This window comes from Zalophus californianus, chromosome 8 (genome assembly GCF_009762305.2).
Source record: "Zalophus californianus isolate mZalCal1 chromosome 8, mZalCal1.pri.v2, whole genome shotgun sequence".
Taxonomy (NCBI): domain Eukaryota; kingdom Metazoa; phylum Chordata; class Mammalia; order Carnivora; family Otariidae; genus Zalophus; species Zalophus californianus.
The window spans coordinates 122,305,728-122,322,312 of NC_045602.1; the positions used below are offsets into that span (position 1 = coordinate 122,305,728).

General features: G+C 49.5%; 1 protein-coding gene across 11 annotated transcripts in view; it reads right to left on the reverse strand.

Annotated features, from left to right (window-relative positions):
* Positions 1-783: 783 nt before the first annotated feature.
* PTPRT (protein tyrosine phosphatase receptor type T) overlaps positions 784-16,585 on the reverse strand; it is a 1,164,533-nt gene continuing 1,148,731 nt past the window's right edge. For all 11 annotated transcript variants that reach the window (XM_027622224.1, XM_027622220.1, XM_027622223.1 and 8 more), the window contains 4 exons: positions 13,735-13,860; positions 12,741-12,904; positions 9,733-9,868; positions 784-8,901 (listed from right to left, as the gene is read on the reverse strand). In XM_027622224.1, the coding sequence (XP_027478025.1) occupies positions 8,848-8,901; positions 9,733-9,868; positions 12,741-12,904; positions 13,735-13,860 (480 nt within the window). In that variant the 3' untranslated portion in view covers positions 784-8,847. The remainder of the gene's footprint in view (positions 8,902-9,732; positions 9,869-12,740; positions 12,905-13,734; positions 13,861-16,585) is intronic.

Genomic DNA, 16,585 nt, shown 5'->3' on the forward strand with positions numbered 1-16,585 from the left:
ATCCACATGTATATGTATGTATATATGTTTATAGATGTGTAGAAAGGTCCGGAAAGGCATAAAAATATTAATAAGGCACCTTTGAGAAGTGGTGACTTTCACCTTATGTCACAAACAATTTTGTATTGAGTTCTTTCAAGTAAGCATATGCTACTTTTATAATAACTCTTAAAAAGGTATTTCCATGTGGGGGGAAAATGATATGCCCCAAAGTATTTTTGTTATTAGGAGATACGCAAGGTTTTTCCTTCTTTCTCGTTTTATTTTCCCAATGTCAACTATTACATTTGTGGCAAAAGAATAAATATGGCAGGCAGAATAAGTGAGATTAACATGACCAAGGACAAAGGGACAACCACAAATGACTGTTGTTTCAAGTCACTGAATTTTGGGGTGGTATGTTATGCAGCAGTAACTTCTATATCCAGGCAGTTTGTTACTATTCAGATCTTGAAACTGCAATTCTGTAGGATCTTAAAAATTTGTCTGTTAATAAACTTCCTGAGTGAATCTGGTACCATTGCTCTATGGACCATACTTGGGGGGAAAAACTTTTAGATGCAACCCTTTTACTAGCTCAGTATATAATCATGAAAAATCCCTTAACATTTTTGAACCTCCAACTTTCTCATCTGCAAAAAGGGGCTAATACACATTTTCCTGCTGTAGACATGAAGAGTAAATGAACACAAAGAAACCCTAGGTTTTTCTCCTCTTCCTCCTTCTACTTGTCTTCCCCTCACCCAACCCCAGGAAGACACCAGTGCGAATATCTTAGGAAAACATGGATCTCAGGGTCACAGCTTTATTGTATAGATTTTCAACACAGCCATATTACAAACATTGTCAGGGAACATTTACAAGAATAAATAAGATGGACTTGCAGGTGTAAAAAGATTACACTTCACTGTAATGTACAGTCAAAAAATATATCTGATATTCATTGACCTGACATTATTTACCTTCTGCTTTTTTAAGCTAGAATTGGAAAGGAAAAAGAAAAAAACAACAACACTGACAGCACAGTGCTGGCTTTTTTTAAAAGTTGATTTATTTTGTTTTCTCTTCTCATACGTGCTTTATCTATCAAACACCCAAACTGTACAAGCACAGGCCATTGGGATTCACGGAGAAGGCTGCAAACAGTGTGGAGACTTTGGTCTCATGCAATATCATATGCCCAGTGGATGTGATGATGTCAGTCTCCCTAGAGTCGAGTGGGAACCCCATGATGGCCCTTAGAGGATGATGACGGCGTCCAGTAGCCAAAGCAACCTTAGAAGCCCTGACTCTTTGCCTTTCGTTGGCTAGTTATGTCGGGTAAAAACAGAAAGTAGAGAAGTGCTTTTGAGTCTGACTGCCAACATGGGATAGCCTGGATTCACCTGGGCTAGCCCAGGATCCACCTGGCAAGGAAACGGACGCCCTGGGGATGATTATAATTACGTGCCAACAGAGTCACTATGCTTTTGCTTTTGCAGTCTGCTCCAACAGGCCTCAAGTGGGGAGTGGGGAGAAGTAACCTCTGCAGATCATGCATGTGGTAAGCAAAGCCCTGCTCTGGGTTCTGCTTGAACCTTTACTGGTTCTGGCTGTTACTGATGGCCCTGATGGCCAGTGGGCCTGAGCTAGGGTTGATCTCATCCCAGATCTTGGTGGGCATGGGTCTATGGCAAAGCGGCCATTCTTCCTGGACTTTTTGGTGATAACCAGCCTGGATGAGCCCTGGATATGGGGCCAGAGCAGCATCTTGGCCTGCATGGTTGGAAGACTGGGGCAGAAGAGTAGGGGACTCCAACCTGCACAGACCAAGCACAGCCTTGGCTTTGTGCTCTACAGGAATGAAGGAGTTCAAATACAGTCCCAGCTCCATAACAGATCACCCATCTAGGGTGAAGGAAAGTTCAGGGTCACCTCAGCAATGCTCCTTCTTCTCTTTGAAGTCTGTCCTCTGTTGGACCACTGCTGAGATGGGCAGCTCATCCTCTCTGACACACAGCAAGGTCTTCCTTACAATCATCAAATTCACGCATTGATTCTAGTTCCACTCAAAAGAGAGACCGGGGACTAGGGAACCATGCTTGAATTTGTCCAATGATCTCTAGGCATATGGGCACTAGCATTCTGCCTGACCCTTTGGAAGTCTGTTTTGACCTCGGATGATACCGCTTGGCCCTTTGAGGCTCCAGACTGCCCTGGGGCTTTGACCCAAGGAATACCTTCCATCACTGATCTTCCATGGGAGGGGCAGGGAGGCATGGTGAGCACTGAGAGCTTGTCAGATCATCCCATAGGAGGTCTACAGATTTGTATTCACAAGCCCAAGTGCACTGAAGTATGCTTACAGGGATTCAGTTGTGCACTGTTGGCAGGTTCTTTCACATTCCCCTTCCTCCCCCAAATCTAAGAGTTCCACTCACCAAGGAACCATGAATTACCCCGAGCTCCAGGCTTGCACACCAATACCTTCCTGTCCAGTGCTCTACTGCCCCCAGACTCTAATTCTCTGAACATCCCAACCAAGGATCAGGGTTCAAATCCCATCACCCAGAGCAGCTCTGAAGGATGTTCCATGGTGATCCAGCCCCAAAGGGTCTTCTCTATAGACTCATCCTGCGTCCTCTCACATCCCTTCTATCAGCCCCAGTGGACTACCCCCAAGCTCTTAGATAGCTAAGATGCCAGGCATGGGGTCTACCACTGTGGGTGCTGATTTCACCTCTTGGGGATGTAAAATTTATGAGTGGATTTCACAGGGGAGAATGTGGCCCTTTTGATGACCTTTTCCCATCTTTTCTGAGGGTGGGCAGGAGGGATGCAAGAAGTGGTCTTGGTCTCTACAAGATAGTTGCACAGCCAGTGGTATGCAAACATCTACCTCTGGTTACCAGCAAACCAGAAGAAAGTCTTCTCATGTGCATTAATATGGCTTAGACATCTCTGCTGTCCTTCTAAGGGTCATATCCTGAAATATGTGTCAGAGGAAATGAGTACAGTAGCCCCTCCACTCTTTGCCATGGACTTCTTTCCCTGCTGCTCAGATTGTATATGACGGCAGAGGCAGATCCCTGCTAGGTGATGCCAACACCATATATTTTATCACTTTCAGTTATATATCCATGGGAAACCTCCAAATTTTGAACCCTTGTGTGGGAATATAGGAATAATGATGAATCTCATCTGGTCTTCTCTAGTTGGATTCACTTTGTCTTTTTCCTGTTTTATTGGGCTATGATTTGGAGCTGGCATCATCAGCTGAGAAAGGGCTCAGACTAGTTGGATGATGAGGAAGGCAGGTCAGGGCTTAGAGATGAAATGGCCATCCACAGGATTCATGTCTCATCTTCTGATCTGTCCTGAAGCTGGGGTTGACTTTTGGTCCCCACAGATCTGGCCCAGCACAATGTTAGCATTCTGCTCCTCTTATTCTTGGGCTGGTTCGTGTTTCCCATGGCATTACTGCTGACTTAGCTGGGTGCTGGTGGCCTGTCTACCTAGCCCAGGGGTGGCCAGGTGTGGGCTAAAGGAAGGCGGCTTTCTTCATTCTGTTCTACGGCAGTGAGGTGTAGGAGAATTAGCATCTCCTTCGATGTCTCTGGATCTGGGTAGGGCAGTTACTCCTGCTGAGATGACATGGTGAGTACCTGGCTATTCCTCCCTGGGCCTCACTTCTGCTGTCTGCAGCAGCTTAACTAGATTGATACCTACATGCACACAACAGGGATTCACACCAGAGCTGAGGAAAGTGGATCCTCCTGAGAACATATAGCAGGAGCTAGTTTAGCAACGGGGAACAGATGATGAATAGATATGATTTGATTGGTTAGAGGGAAAATTATCATTTCTCCAGGACACTGAAACTTGTTCTAAAGCGACATCCTTGCTTCCAGTGGTCCTGGCCAGCCCTCCCCATCCCCTGTCCTTCTGGGCAACAGAAGCGACTACTTTGCTCTGTAGTCCATGTGCATCCTTGAGTATTTCTGTTGGGTCCCAACTCCTTGGCCTTGCCTTCCTATTTTCCTGCCCAAAGCTCTCCAAATCTATGCCTTCTAGCCAGCTGGGGCTCCTTTTTTCACAACTTTTCCATTAATTGGTTGGCCCAACATTGTATAGCTAAGAAATGGCCAAGCTGAGATGTGAACTGAAGACTAAGCTCTTCCAACCACAACCCCAATGCCTCACCAGGGGATGAACTGTGCCATAATAACCTGTGCTTCCTGTGCCCTGCCTGGCATGTTGCAGGAACCCAGTATGTATGTGTGGTTGAAGTAAAGTGAGAAGCCTTCCAGACCCCAGCCCCTCATGTGAAGCATGTCCTTAGATTTGCCCACATTAGTAACCATGTGACTCCACCTGGACAAAGGGCATCACCTTCTAGAAGCCCCAGCATTCAGGAATCTGCTCAGAAAGGCTGTGCACAACTTCTCCTTTCCCTTTAGGGTATTATGGGCTCAGCCTTCACCATGCCAGATGGGCATATCCTCATCATTCCAGGATATGCCTGCCAGTGGGTTCCTTCCAGCATGCAACTGGAAGAAACTTGAGTTGAGATTGACCCGTGAATGGTGAGGTCGTGGTATCCCCACACCAAAGCATCTGTCTAGGGAAAGTTGAGCTGGTCTTGAGCCTGAGTCTGGAATTGGTCTCAGGAGGAAGCAGTATGGTCAGACACTATGCCTCTCAGACTGGGATATGATTCCCTAGGTTCTGTCATAGAGAGTTGAGGGGACCAAAGCCACTGGAAGGACCAGGGCACATCATTTAAAAAATAGTCCTGTTAAAACAAATCAGGCAAATTAGAGTGGAATGCAAGTATTGCATGAATTGTTAAAGTGAAACAAGAGACTGTGAAGGAATTTTAAGCTTGTCTGCTTTGGGCTTCACCAGACCCACTGGGTTTCTGTTCCACTCTACTCTTTGCAATTATGGGTAGACCCATGGGAAAATCTGAGACACAGTGGTGGAAAAATACGGTTTTTGAAGTCAGAAGAAATTGAATTCCTGGCTCCCCTGTTCACTAACTGGGGGAACTGTGGGCAAGTGATTTCTCCTCTCTGAGCCTTCGTTTCCTCGTCTGTAAAATGGTGACAAACATGAACACTGCTTAGGGATGTTGGAAGAATTCAGTAAGCTCACTGGTTAGCGTCCCCAACACAGGTTCTGCTGGTTCCATGGGACGGCTGACATTTGGCAGGCCATTGCTCAGGCCACACACAAAGAGAGGGCCAGCCTGAAAAACAATCTGATCCCTCTGTTCGCACGAGGGGAGGTGTGCTGTGGTCATCCAGAGGCCCGGAAAGGGTGAAAGGGCACTCGTGGAGGCACAGCTGATACTTCCAGAAGCCATCTAGGCCACAAATGCATGAAGCTGGTGATGGTTCCTGGCTTCTCATTAGTTCCTCACATCTCCTCCAAACAGGGTTCTAACTAGAAGGTGACCATGAGGCTCTGTACTAAGTGGGGGCACTCCCTTTGGCACCCCAGAGATGAGAGGCTGGCTCCTGCTGTGGAGGCTCAGACAGCATGGATACCATTTTCCTCTGCCTTGTGAAAGGTGGCCCATCCTCGAGGTGGAGCAGTGTGGGAAGATAGCTTGGGGGAGGTGGTATTTGCTCTTATTTCCCAAGGACTGGATCAAGTCCAAATTCCAAGGCACTGGTGCCCCATCTCATCCAAGCCCTGCCATATGCATGTCATGTGGAATCTTCGGGAAGATATCCCCATCATGAGCCTTAGTTTCATCCCTTGTAAACGGGCCCAAGACCTGTTCACTGCCCTGTCCTCTTTGGAGAGCGGCTAGGTTTTGAGGAAATGGGGGGCTTAGCTGGGGGAATCATCGCTGGCCTTGTTGGGTCAGGTACCCCACCATGGCCTGAGTTTTTCCAATTTCCCTTCTCCCTGAAGTCACATTTTAGATTCCTACCGTTTGAAATGATAGAAGCCAGTGTCGTTTTTATCTGCCAGCTCTGTCACCCCTTCTGGAGCAGAATAATCTTGGGCTTTGTGTTGGATAGCTCCCCTCCCCCATTCTGCAGGGATGAGCCATGATCTGAGAGAAGAGCATAGGAAAGGCTGATTTGCTTTGTTACCAGCTCCTTGAAGGCAGCGTGAGGGCTGGCTGGAGTCATGGACTGGAGCCAGGGGACCTGCTCAAGCACAGTGGGGAAGAGACCCATCAAAGAAGAGTGAGTTTGTTGGGGGGGGCGGGTCTCCTTTGTCTTCCTTCCCTTTGAGATGCTTCCTTTTGAACCTCCAAAGTGACAGCCCTTCCGTGATCAAGTCTGGTGTCCCTGGACTTCCAGACAGCTCCAGAGCCCAGGCCAATGGGAACAGCTTCTGTGGGCTCCTTTCATGTCCCAGCCTCATGGTCTGGAGGCCTGGATTGGTCATCTTGCTCCGTGGTAGAGCAGAGACCCTGAGTGTCTCACAGAAGCTGAGTCTTATGATCCACTGCGTATTTTGTTCCAGCAACAAAATAATGAGCAGACAGACAAACAGATGTGATATTAAAAAGCACGCGCTTCAGGGAATGTTTTCACAGTGTCTGATGAAAGAAGAGGCAGCCCCACTGGCTCCAGAGAGAGTCTTCTCTAACATTGAGCCGAGCACATCACTTGGGAGCTCTGCTGGCCCCCTGTTGCCCACAGGGGTAGTCTGTGCTCCAGGTGAGCTCTCTTCTCCCTGACCCCGGCTCATCTCCTGCCACCCCTCTGGCAGTGCTGTGCTCCACCTGGGCTCACCTGCCACCATACCGTGTGCCCCCCTGCCGGCCCCCATCCCAAGGAGTTTTCACACCTCTTTGCCACTGCACATCCTGATTCCTGGGACTGATTTCCTTTCTTTCCTTTTTCTACCTGTTGAGATCCAGCTGGAGTGGATGCCATCCCCTCTAGGAAGCCCTAGGCAGGCAGAGTCTTGCTCCCAGGCTCCTATAATACTCGTAAGCTCTACCATCTCGGCACTGGGGGGCAATCTCCCCAGTATACAGTGAGCTCTTGGGTGCAAAAACTGTGCCTTCTTGAATTCTGTGCTCCTCATCCCGTCTGGGGCTAGACCGGCCTCCCAGCGGAGCTTCCTAGGTCCCAGGCCACCCCGAGGCTGCCAGATACTGTGCTTGAGCACCCAGTAGAGACCAAGGTAGAGAGCATGTCCCTGGCTGGCCGACCTCACAGCCTGAGGGAACAGGCATCTGTTTTCACTGGTGAAGAAATGAGAAGAGACTAGCTTTCCTGGGGAGCCGGGAAGGAGTTACTAAAAATATATCTGAAATTCTGGGCTTCCCAGAAGAACTCACATCAGAAAGAAAGAATTAAATTTCCATTGTGGAGTTCTCTGCTCGGAAGTTTCTAGCCTTATTTTCCCCTCCATAAAATAACTGCTTTGCTGAGAATGGTGAAGAAAACAGTATGAATAAGTCTTATCACCAATGTCTGCCTTTTCAGAACCCAGAATTTCATCACTGAGGAAGATGCCTCAGTTTCCCCAGTCATGAAGTAGAGATGATCACAGGTTAGTAGTTCTCTCACGGGGGTCTAGGACCATGTGAAATGTCATATGGAACATGCCAAGCCTGGCCTACAGCAGGTGCTTAGCAAATGGTGGTTCCCTGTCACTGTCTTACCCATTCTTTAGATAAGATCCTAGACCCCTGCTGTGACCTCCTTGGCCACATACCTGGGTCCACTGTGGCCCTTCTCATGATGGCAGCTAGGGGTTTCTCTAGGAGGGAGTTCAAATTTGGAGATTCAAGAGGATGCACAAAGCTGGTACTCTATCTGCCCCACCAACTGAAGGGACTGTCCTCAGATGAGCCCGTCTCGCTTGCTCAATAGCAGTGCCATTCCAGGGTGGGATCTTTTAAGGACATTGCCAGGAAAGATCAGCGGCCCGAGAGATTTGTCTTATAGTTACACATCCAAACTTCCCTCTCTCTTTTATTTTGGCATAACAGACTAGGATTTTACACCCCCAAAGAAAGTTTCTTTTCATACGCACTTCGGAAAATAATCAAATCTTATCCACCACCCGAAAGACACAAGGTCAGCCAGAGCCCTGCCCCAGAGAGATGGTTCCTTCTCACAAAGACAAGGAAGAGCAGCAAAATTCCATGCTCCCCCGTCCCACTGATTACAAAAAAGCAGAGAGAACCTTTATCAAAGGCTATGGATGCAGTGGGCTGGCCAGTGAATGACGGGTCAAGGCCTGGGCTAGGGGAGAGGTACAGAATGGTATCGGGCCAAGCCCCATGCAGGTTAGGTGTGACAATGGGGGCCTCTGCTGTGGTGTCGGGAGCATCCCAAGGTTCACACTGATCCAGACCGGCAGGTGTCCAGTGCCAGAGATCCCTGACGGAGACTACAAGGGGTTAGCAGTGCAGGGACCCCCAAGAGCCCAGTCATTTCCACGACAGCATGGAGGAGTAGAACCCACACCCCCTCCACTCCCAAGGACAACTAGGGCAGGGAGGTGCTGCTGAGGCTGTCACTCCCCAACACTCACACAGTCGGCTTGCCAGGAGATTCACAAACTTGAAAAGAGCAAAAGCAGGAGGTCTGGGAACGGAAAAATCCAGGGCCTTGCCATGGGCGCACTTTTGCACGGGCCCGTGGCCACAGCTGGTTGGGTGTGGAAGGGAAGCCTGGGCCTTTCACAGCAGCATCTCCCACAGCTACAGGAGACCCCTTGGAAGGTGCAGAGCCCACCACGGAACACGGGACCACCAGTCTTCTCCTTGGAGTTGGGCAGGGTGCTGCCTCTTAGCCCCTGAGCCCAGTCACTGCCATTCACAGAAAAGGGGGCTTGGCTGCAGCAGCCTCTGGGCTCCGGCAGGCTCCCCATCCCATCAGGCTAAAAGGAGCTTAAATATTCTAGTGCCGCCTCGTATACAAATTTATACTGTTCCTGAGAGGGGGACAGGCAGAGAAGGAGTAGAGGAGGCAAGAGAGAGAGATGCAAAGGAAAGGGGAAATGCATTTAGGTTAGAGACGCAGATTTTGGAGGAAACTTTATCTACATCCATACTAACAGTCAACTCAAAATTACCCACGTAATTATCCGTATCTGGACATCCCCCCAAGTTCTGCCCCATGCCTGCTTACACCCATGCCTTCCCAGGTACCCAGTGGGTCATTCCTTTCCTTTTCACCGTTCTGGACTCCAGTGCCTCTCAGACTGTAAGGTGCATATGAAGGGCCCAGGAATCTTTCCAAAATGCAGACTCTGAGTAAGTATCTGGAGTGGGTTGGGATTCTGCATTTCAATCAGGGGCCTGCCTAGGTGATGCTGATGCTGCCGGCCTGTGGACTGGAGTTTGAGTAGTTCAAGTCGGTTAAGACTCTTTGAGCAAAGTTCCTTGTGCAGTGGGCCTGATGACCTGGGCTCCGCCCGCCCACGTACTGTCCATCCCTTTCCGCACGGTGTCAGAGCCCTGTGCTTAGGCTGTGCAAGTCGCATATGTTAATTAGAAAGGATTGGACTGAATTGAAAATACAATGCACACTCTCCTAAGCCAGAATCCCTTCCCCTAAGCCGGAATTCGTGGTATCAGGATTAGTGTATCAGGATGAGTATTTGGGCTGCCTTGCAGGAAATAACTGTGTACCAAGGCTGTGGCCTGTCAGGACTCTGTACGCAGCCAGCTGTTGGGTGTTTTTACTATCTGAGGCTGTCTTCTCCAGATCAGGGAACTAGGGTCAGTCCCCCACCATGGGAGAAGCCTCCTGGGACACTCACCAGGGTCTCCACCATGTTGGATTTGTTGTTACGCAGCGTTTTCACAATGTGGAACACGTCAATGATGTTTTGCTGCTGGATCATTTCACACACACTGCAGATGGCACAGAAGGTCCCACTGCGGCCGCCCCCATTTCTAGACACAGAGTGACAGAGGTGAGTGAATATGCTTGGGTACCCCCCAGGCACCTGATGATCCTAAAACCACAACAGGAGTAGTGGGCAGTGGCTGGCCCAGTACGTGCAAAAGTCAGGCTATGGCGAAAGCCTCAGTGATTTGAGTTCTGCTGGTGCCATGAACCTGCTTTGACTTTGGGCAAGTCTTTTCCTATTCATATAATGGAGGGGTTGGACTAGATGCTCTTTGAGAATTCAATTAGCCCGATGTTTCCTTGGTTCTATGAGCATGTTACAGTCACCCATGGCACACTGACCCAAATAGTGTGACGGTGTCTTTGTACGTGTGGTGCCTGCATCCTTGTCCAAAAGGAGGCTCTGGGTCCACCTACACATCCAGTGAAGACCGTGGAAGATTCCAGGTGGTTTTCATTCTAGTTCTTTCCATCCACTGAGGACAGAAACAGCCTCAGGTCAGCCAGCCTAGGTTTGGAGGTGGGGCTGGGTGGGTCTGAGATGTTCTATCCTGAAATGATAGGTCCTGGGCACCCTGGTTTAAGCAAGACCCTGTCGATTGGGAGAGCAGAGCTCAGGGCTCCTGGCAGGTCACCTCTCTGTCTCTCTTTTCCGGTGCTCCATAATTCCTGTTCGTGGAAACACCCCTCCAAGTATTTACAGAAAGTCCCTTTAGGAATCTGCCTGATTTGGAACTCCTGGGCGTGTTGCCAAGAGCAGCTAATGATTGCATGTAATGGCCTATGTCTAAAGAACATCTGGATGGAAACTAAGGTGCTCGGTTTCCCAGATGTTTTATCTACAGGACACCCAACAAGCAGATGTGTCGGGTACAGACAGTTGCCCTCCACTCACTGGCCAGTGCCTGCATTTGGCGTCTCTTGTGTCTGGCCTCCGAGGATGCCATGGTCCCCGTTGGTAAGAGGACATGCCTGTGCTTTACTTGGGCTCAAACTGTGGGTCACCTTGGTGAGGGGGGACCTGGATAAAAAAGTACTTCTCCCAAAAATTGGGCTAAAAAACAATCACCTGCAGAGGAGGAAGAACGGACCCCCCCCACCCAGAAGGAGGGTTCAGTACTTTCCGAAGCAAGAACAGCAGAGTCCAAGAGGAAGAGGTGAGTGGGCACAGGTGTCCCAGGGCCTGGTGGACTGAGACCGGATGGGGACAGTTGTGGCTGTGTGCTACAGGGGAGGCCACCTGAGTGTGCGGGAGGGACCTGAAGGGGGCAGGGGCTCGTTGGCAGGGAACCAGTTGCCAGGTTCTGGGATGTGGGCAGAACCAGCTTGGTTTGGCTGATAGTGCCCATCAGCGTGACACAGCTCACAGCATCTTCCTGGTCCCTGGTTTGTGATTTGCGTCCTTGGAGAAGAAAGGATTGTGATAGGTGGTGGCCTTAAGCTGTGTGTGCGCGTGCCTGTCTGGTTTTCCTGACATGTGAATGCACCGTTTGAAAGGTGGGAATAATAAGCTGGTTTTGTAAAGACTGAACTCGATTCTGAGGTCAGTAAGGTGTTATTAATGCCTCTGCTGGCTCCAGAAATATTTACTCTGAAAAGGGAAGAGCTTGCTCCCAAGTCCTCTGACACGACATTTTGAGAGAGTAGGGCCCGCTCAGTCACCTCCCCCCAACCTCCACATTGTAGGCAGCAAAGCGACGGTTGTCAGTCAGATGTTGCACACACGGCTGTTATGGCTGGGGCTGCACATGTGTTCTGGGTCCGAGATCTTTGCAGGATCCTTCTCTGAGGTCATTTTATACTCCTCTGGCAGGGTCTGACACAGGTTCTCGGAAGTAATCACTTTTACAACAGGTGCATATTTGCTACCATGATATTGTGGGTCTGTATGTCGGTAGATGAACTGTATTTGTTCTCTATTTCCTACCAAAGCACGATAGGGTCTTAAGATGACCTAATTCAACATACCCACTGGACGGATGAGGACACTGAGGCTCACTCAATTAAGTGACTTTCTTGATGACAGCTTGTCAGCCCCAGTCCCCTAAGGGTCCTGAGCTACACTGGGCATCAAGGTCTATTTGGGAACCCCTGTGCCCCAGCCACGCCCATTCTAAGATAGGTGGTAGAGATTCCAGCATGCCCCAGCAGTGGAAGTATAAACACAGCCCACCTGAGCCCACTGAGCTGTGGGAAACAGTGTTCCCAGGGCTCTTCATAGCCATCGATCTGCCCCACAGGCTCCCCGTGTCCCTGCGTGCCCACTATGCCCATAGCAAGAGATGACCCCACAAGGTGACGTGGTGGATGGGTCCTTTGGTTTACTCAGAGGCAGTGTGGGTTAGCAGATGGCACATTAGCTTGGAGGCCAGCGGCTTTAAATCAAACCTCCTCTCTTAACTGCCCAGTCCCTTCCCGTCTGTGCCTGTTTTTTACTACATGATAACACCTACCTCGCAGATGGTATTTTAATTTTAAGATTCACTTAAAATGTCTGGCATCAATCAACACCTGTCCCTCTCTTTCTTCTTTTCCTTCTTTAGGAAATAATTGGAGGGTCTGGTCAGTGGAACCCACTTTGTCCTAGCTTTCTTGCGACTAACAGGACACATCGTGCCTCCTGTGGGGGAGTGGAGCTTACCTCCCTACTGTGAGTGCTGGGGGGCAGCCTGCCCGCCCCCGATGTTTGTGAAAGGCCACCAGGTTTTGCATCAATAACATGTCACATAACCTTGGTTAGTTCAGGGCAACAGACGGGCAACCCCAGTACATAAAAGATTGTAATTTCTTGAATACACACCCCTGGGGTTTTAAGGGATGTTGAGATGTGGTATAGCCAGGCATGCCCATGGTCAGTGGCATCCTCCAGGAGAGATACCAGTCACCCGCCCCCAGAGAACCCTCCATAGCACTCACAGGCAGTGGACCACGGTGCGCCCCTCCCTCCCGTCGTACTGCTCCTGCCACTTCTCCAGCCGTCGGACCACTTTGAGCAGAGAGCGCTTGGAGGGGGGTGTGTCCCGGTAGGCGGGCCAGCCAATGTACTGGAGGTGCTGGACTATACGATACCCATCCTGAGGCTGAGAACAGAGAGGCCGTTAGGGCTGTTCTGCCAGGGATGCAAGCCCTTCACAGGCCCTGGGGCTGCAGCACTGGAGTGGGAGACAGACCGAATGGGGTCAATGCTGTGTCGCCATGGGGACACCTCCTCTTTCTACCTTTGTGCACGTGGATTCTCCTGCCATGACTTCCCTGCACCCCCTTTCTCCCTGGAAAACTACTGGTTTCCAAAACCCAATTCAAATGTCCCTTTCTCTAGGAAAAGCCTTCCCTGACTCTACTGGGGCAGAATTCATCTCTCCCCCCAAGGTTCACGTGCCAGAACATAGCTCACCTTCCCATTGGACAGTGAACTGAGGGCAGAGATGGAGTTTTTGTTCACCCTGGGACCCCCAGTAAAGACCAAAGTCGTAGCCATTTCATAGACTACTCATCTGCTCCCTCCCACCCACTTCTCCTTCACCTGGCCAGTGAATATCTCCACGGAAGCAACTAATTATTTTCCCTCTTGGTGTTCTCAGGGTCTAGCCCAAAGCTTACTGGATCCAATCAAAGACCCCGTCACCTCATGCCAAAACAGCACAGCACAGTGGGAAGCACTGATTTCTGAGAAGTTCTGACTATAAGACAGCGTGTCAGGAAAGAGACAGATGGCAGGCTGGAGGTTTCCCCGTGCGTCTCTGAGCGCTGGAGCCATTGTTGGGTCTGAAGCCAGAATCGGCAGAAGCATCACTTCCCCAAGGATGGGATGATCAGGAGAGCACAGCACAGACTCCTGGCTGGCTGGGGACCGCCTCTGTCTGGGCTGGGGAGGAGCGGCACAGGAAGCCGACGCAGGCTGGATGCTTACCCGGGCCATGTTACAGATGCGGAATATTCTGTGGATGATGTCCTCGTCGATGTCTGCGGACACGAACTCCACCTGGATGGGCCCGTAGCACCCTGCAGTCTTCTCAGGCCAGTACTGCATACAGAGCTGGGGCAAGGGAGAGGTCAGAGAGAGAGTCCGAGGGAGGGGTGGCGGGCGTTGGACTCATTTATCACCAAGCCCTTTCCTACTGCCTGCAGAACATGCTGGCTAGGAAGGTAGAGTAGTAGGTGAGAAACTTGACCCCACTTCCCCGTTGGGGAGCAGCCACCCATGTTTGTTGTTGAAAAGTCAAAGCTCTGAACACAGAAACCGTGGACTTAAAAATCTTTGCTATGTTGATTTCAAACCATTTGTTAGGGTTGTTGGGCCTCAGTTTCCTCCTCTGTAAAGCAAGGGGGAATAATACCTCCCTTGAAATGCTGGCAGGATTAGGAAGAGCAAGTACAGTCTCTAGTTCAATGCGAACCCAGGCAAACTTCCCCATTCCGGAAAAACCTTCCCAGTGTCCCTCTCATCATCAGATCATCACTAGTTTAAGAAACACATAGGCCTTGGCATCCGACAGGCTTGGGTCCCCATCCTGGCTCTGCTGCTCACTTGCTGTGACCCAGGCCTGTTTTCTCCTACGTAAGATGGGGACAGTTATGCTTACCTTGCACCAGAGATCATGTGACATGGTGCTGAGAAATCCTGCCTGTGATCTTTCCTATTTTTCTGGAATTGGGAGTTAGAACCTACAGCTGAGGGCAAAAGGCTGTGGTTGCCCTTTGACCAAAGACAGTGGTTTTCAGCCAGAGGTGGTTTTGTCAGCTGGGGGACATTTGGCAATGTTGGGAGACATTTTGGAAGGTCACACTTGGGGGTTGCTATGGGCATCTAGCATGTAGAGGCCAGGATGCTGCTAACCATCCTACATGATACCAATAGAGCAGAGATTGAGAAACTCTGGCTTAAGATCCTAAATTGTTCCCTACATTTATAGCACCATCAAGGTGAGACAGTAATTTATTCCCCTCTATCTGTTGATGAAAGAATATTCAGGTAGGTGGCAGGGGTTATGGCTCAGAGAGGGGCAAAGCAGGCTTCCTCAAATCCCCAGTTTTGAAGGGGCATGGAGATAGACCCTGTCCAGGTCTATAGCCCCAGAGTTGAGAAATCTGGGGATTTCCCAGGGATATCTGATGCCCCCCCCCCCCCCCGCCATGGCCACCATGGATGCAGGACCTTCATGAAAATGATCCTTCTCCCTCTGGTTGAGATCAGCCAACTGTCCCTGGCCAGTCACATGCAAAAACAACTTTTTATTCTATCTTTCCTCCAGAACTAGAACCAGAATGGAAGAGCAGGGAGGAAGAAGGAGGATATAGGAGAGAGAAAAGAGCCCAAATTCCAGCTTGGGAATAACATGTTCGCATGATGGCTTACAGGCTAAACCTGGCCAGTTGGCTTATTCTGTAAATATAGTTTTATTGAAATACAGCCATACTTACTCATTTATGTGTTGTCTGTGGTTGCTTTCAAACTACAACGGCAGATTTGAGTAATTGAGAATACCCTGCATAACCCAAAGTAACCTGCAAAACCTAAAATATTTCTGGTCCTTTACAGAGCAAGTTTGCCAACCCTTGACCTACAGGGTTGTTCCAAGGACATGTAAGGAGATGACACATGTGAAGAAAGCCTTTTGCACAGTGCCAGGCATGGAATAAGCATCCACTAAATTCCAATGAGTCACATTATTCTGGAACATATCAGTGTCCAGCAAACATAACCAACATAATGATAAATAGCTAACACATACATTTGAAAGATTCTTCTTATCATTCCTCTTAAATAGCAAAGATGAGCAAGGCTAGGTTTCATAATGCAATGGTGCCTTGCTTTCCTGTGTCCATCATGGGTTAATTGGGCACGTTGAGAAAGGACCTGGGTGTGCGTGCATGGTGGCGGTGCTGGACAGTTATCTGCTGAGCTGTGCAATAATGACAAACCCACAATCTGAACTTGATTTCTCTTTGCCATTGGCTCTTCTGGCTTGCAACTTTCACAGTAATGAGGACTGGTAGACGTAAGGCGGTGGCTAGCCAAAGAAATCAGAATTAATCCGAACTGCCCATTAAAAAAAATAATAGCCTTCATCACCTGCATTGAATTGAGCCTTGCCAGAGGTTAGCTGTGATTCTGACATGAGGTACATGGGTCCCAGGCATCAGAGAAAAAGTCTATTACCCCCAATATTTTCAGTCCAGAGAGAAGGCGGAATGATTTGTCTCTTTTAATAAGATTTCCAGACCAATTTCTCAAGCTAATAGGTTCTACTGTGCCTCAAACAAGACTCCTATATTTCGGGACACTTCTCTGCATTCGATTTTCCAGGTCACTCTCCCATGATGCCCAGAGGGCTGCGGAAGGGTGCCGGGTTCTTCTAATCCTAAATCGGAGCCATCCTCCCACTTGAGGATGGGAGGATTCATGAGACCGGAGGTGGCAGCAGCAGCATGGCGACATCCAGCCCAGTGATGTGTGCACAAACGGGGTGCTGGAGCTGCCAAGCATCATCAGGTCTCCCCACAGCCATGGATGTCCTACATAGTCCAGGTATGGGAAACAGGAGAAAGATGGGGGAAGCCAGTGTTCTGTTCCCAGTGATCCTTTAGGGCTTGGAAATGATTCTCACCAACAAGAAGTGTCCTCTGTGGTTTAGCTCAAGGCTGTCCTGGTGTCCAAGTACTGGGATGGTGTCTCGGTGGGCACTGCCATTTTGGCCTGTGTCTGTAGTATAGCTAAAGGTAATGGGGCTCCCACTTGAAGCACCCTGGGTTCAAATCCC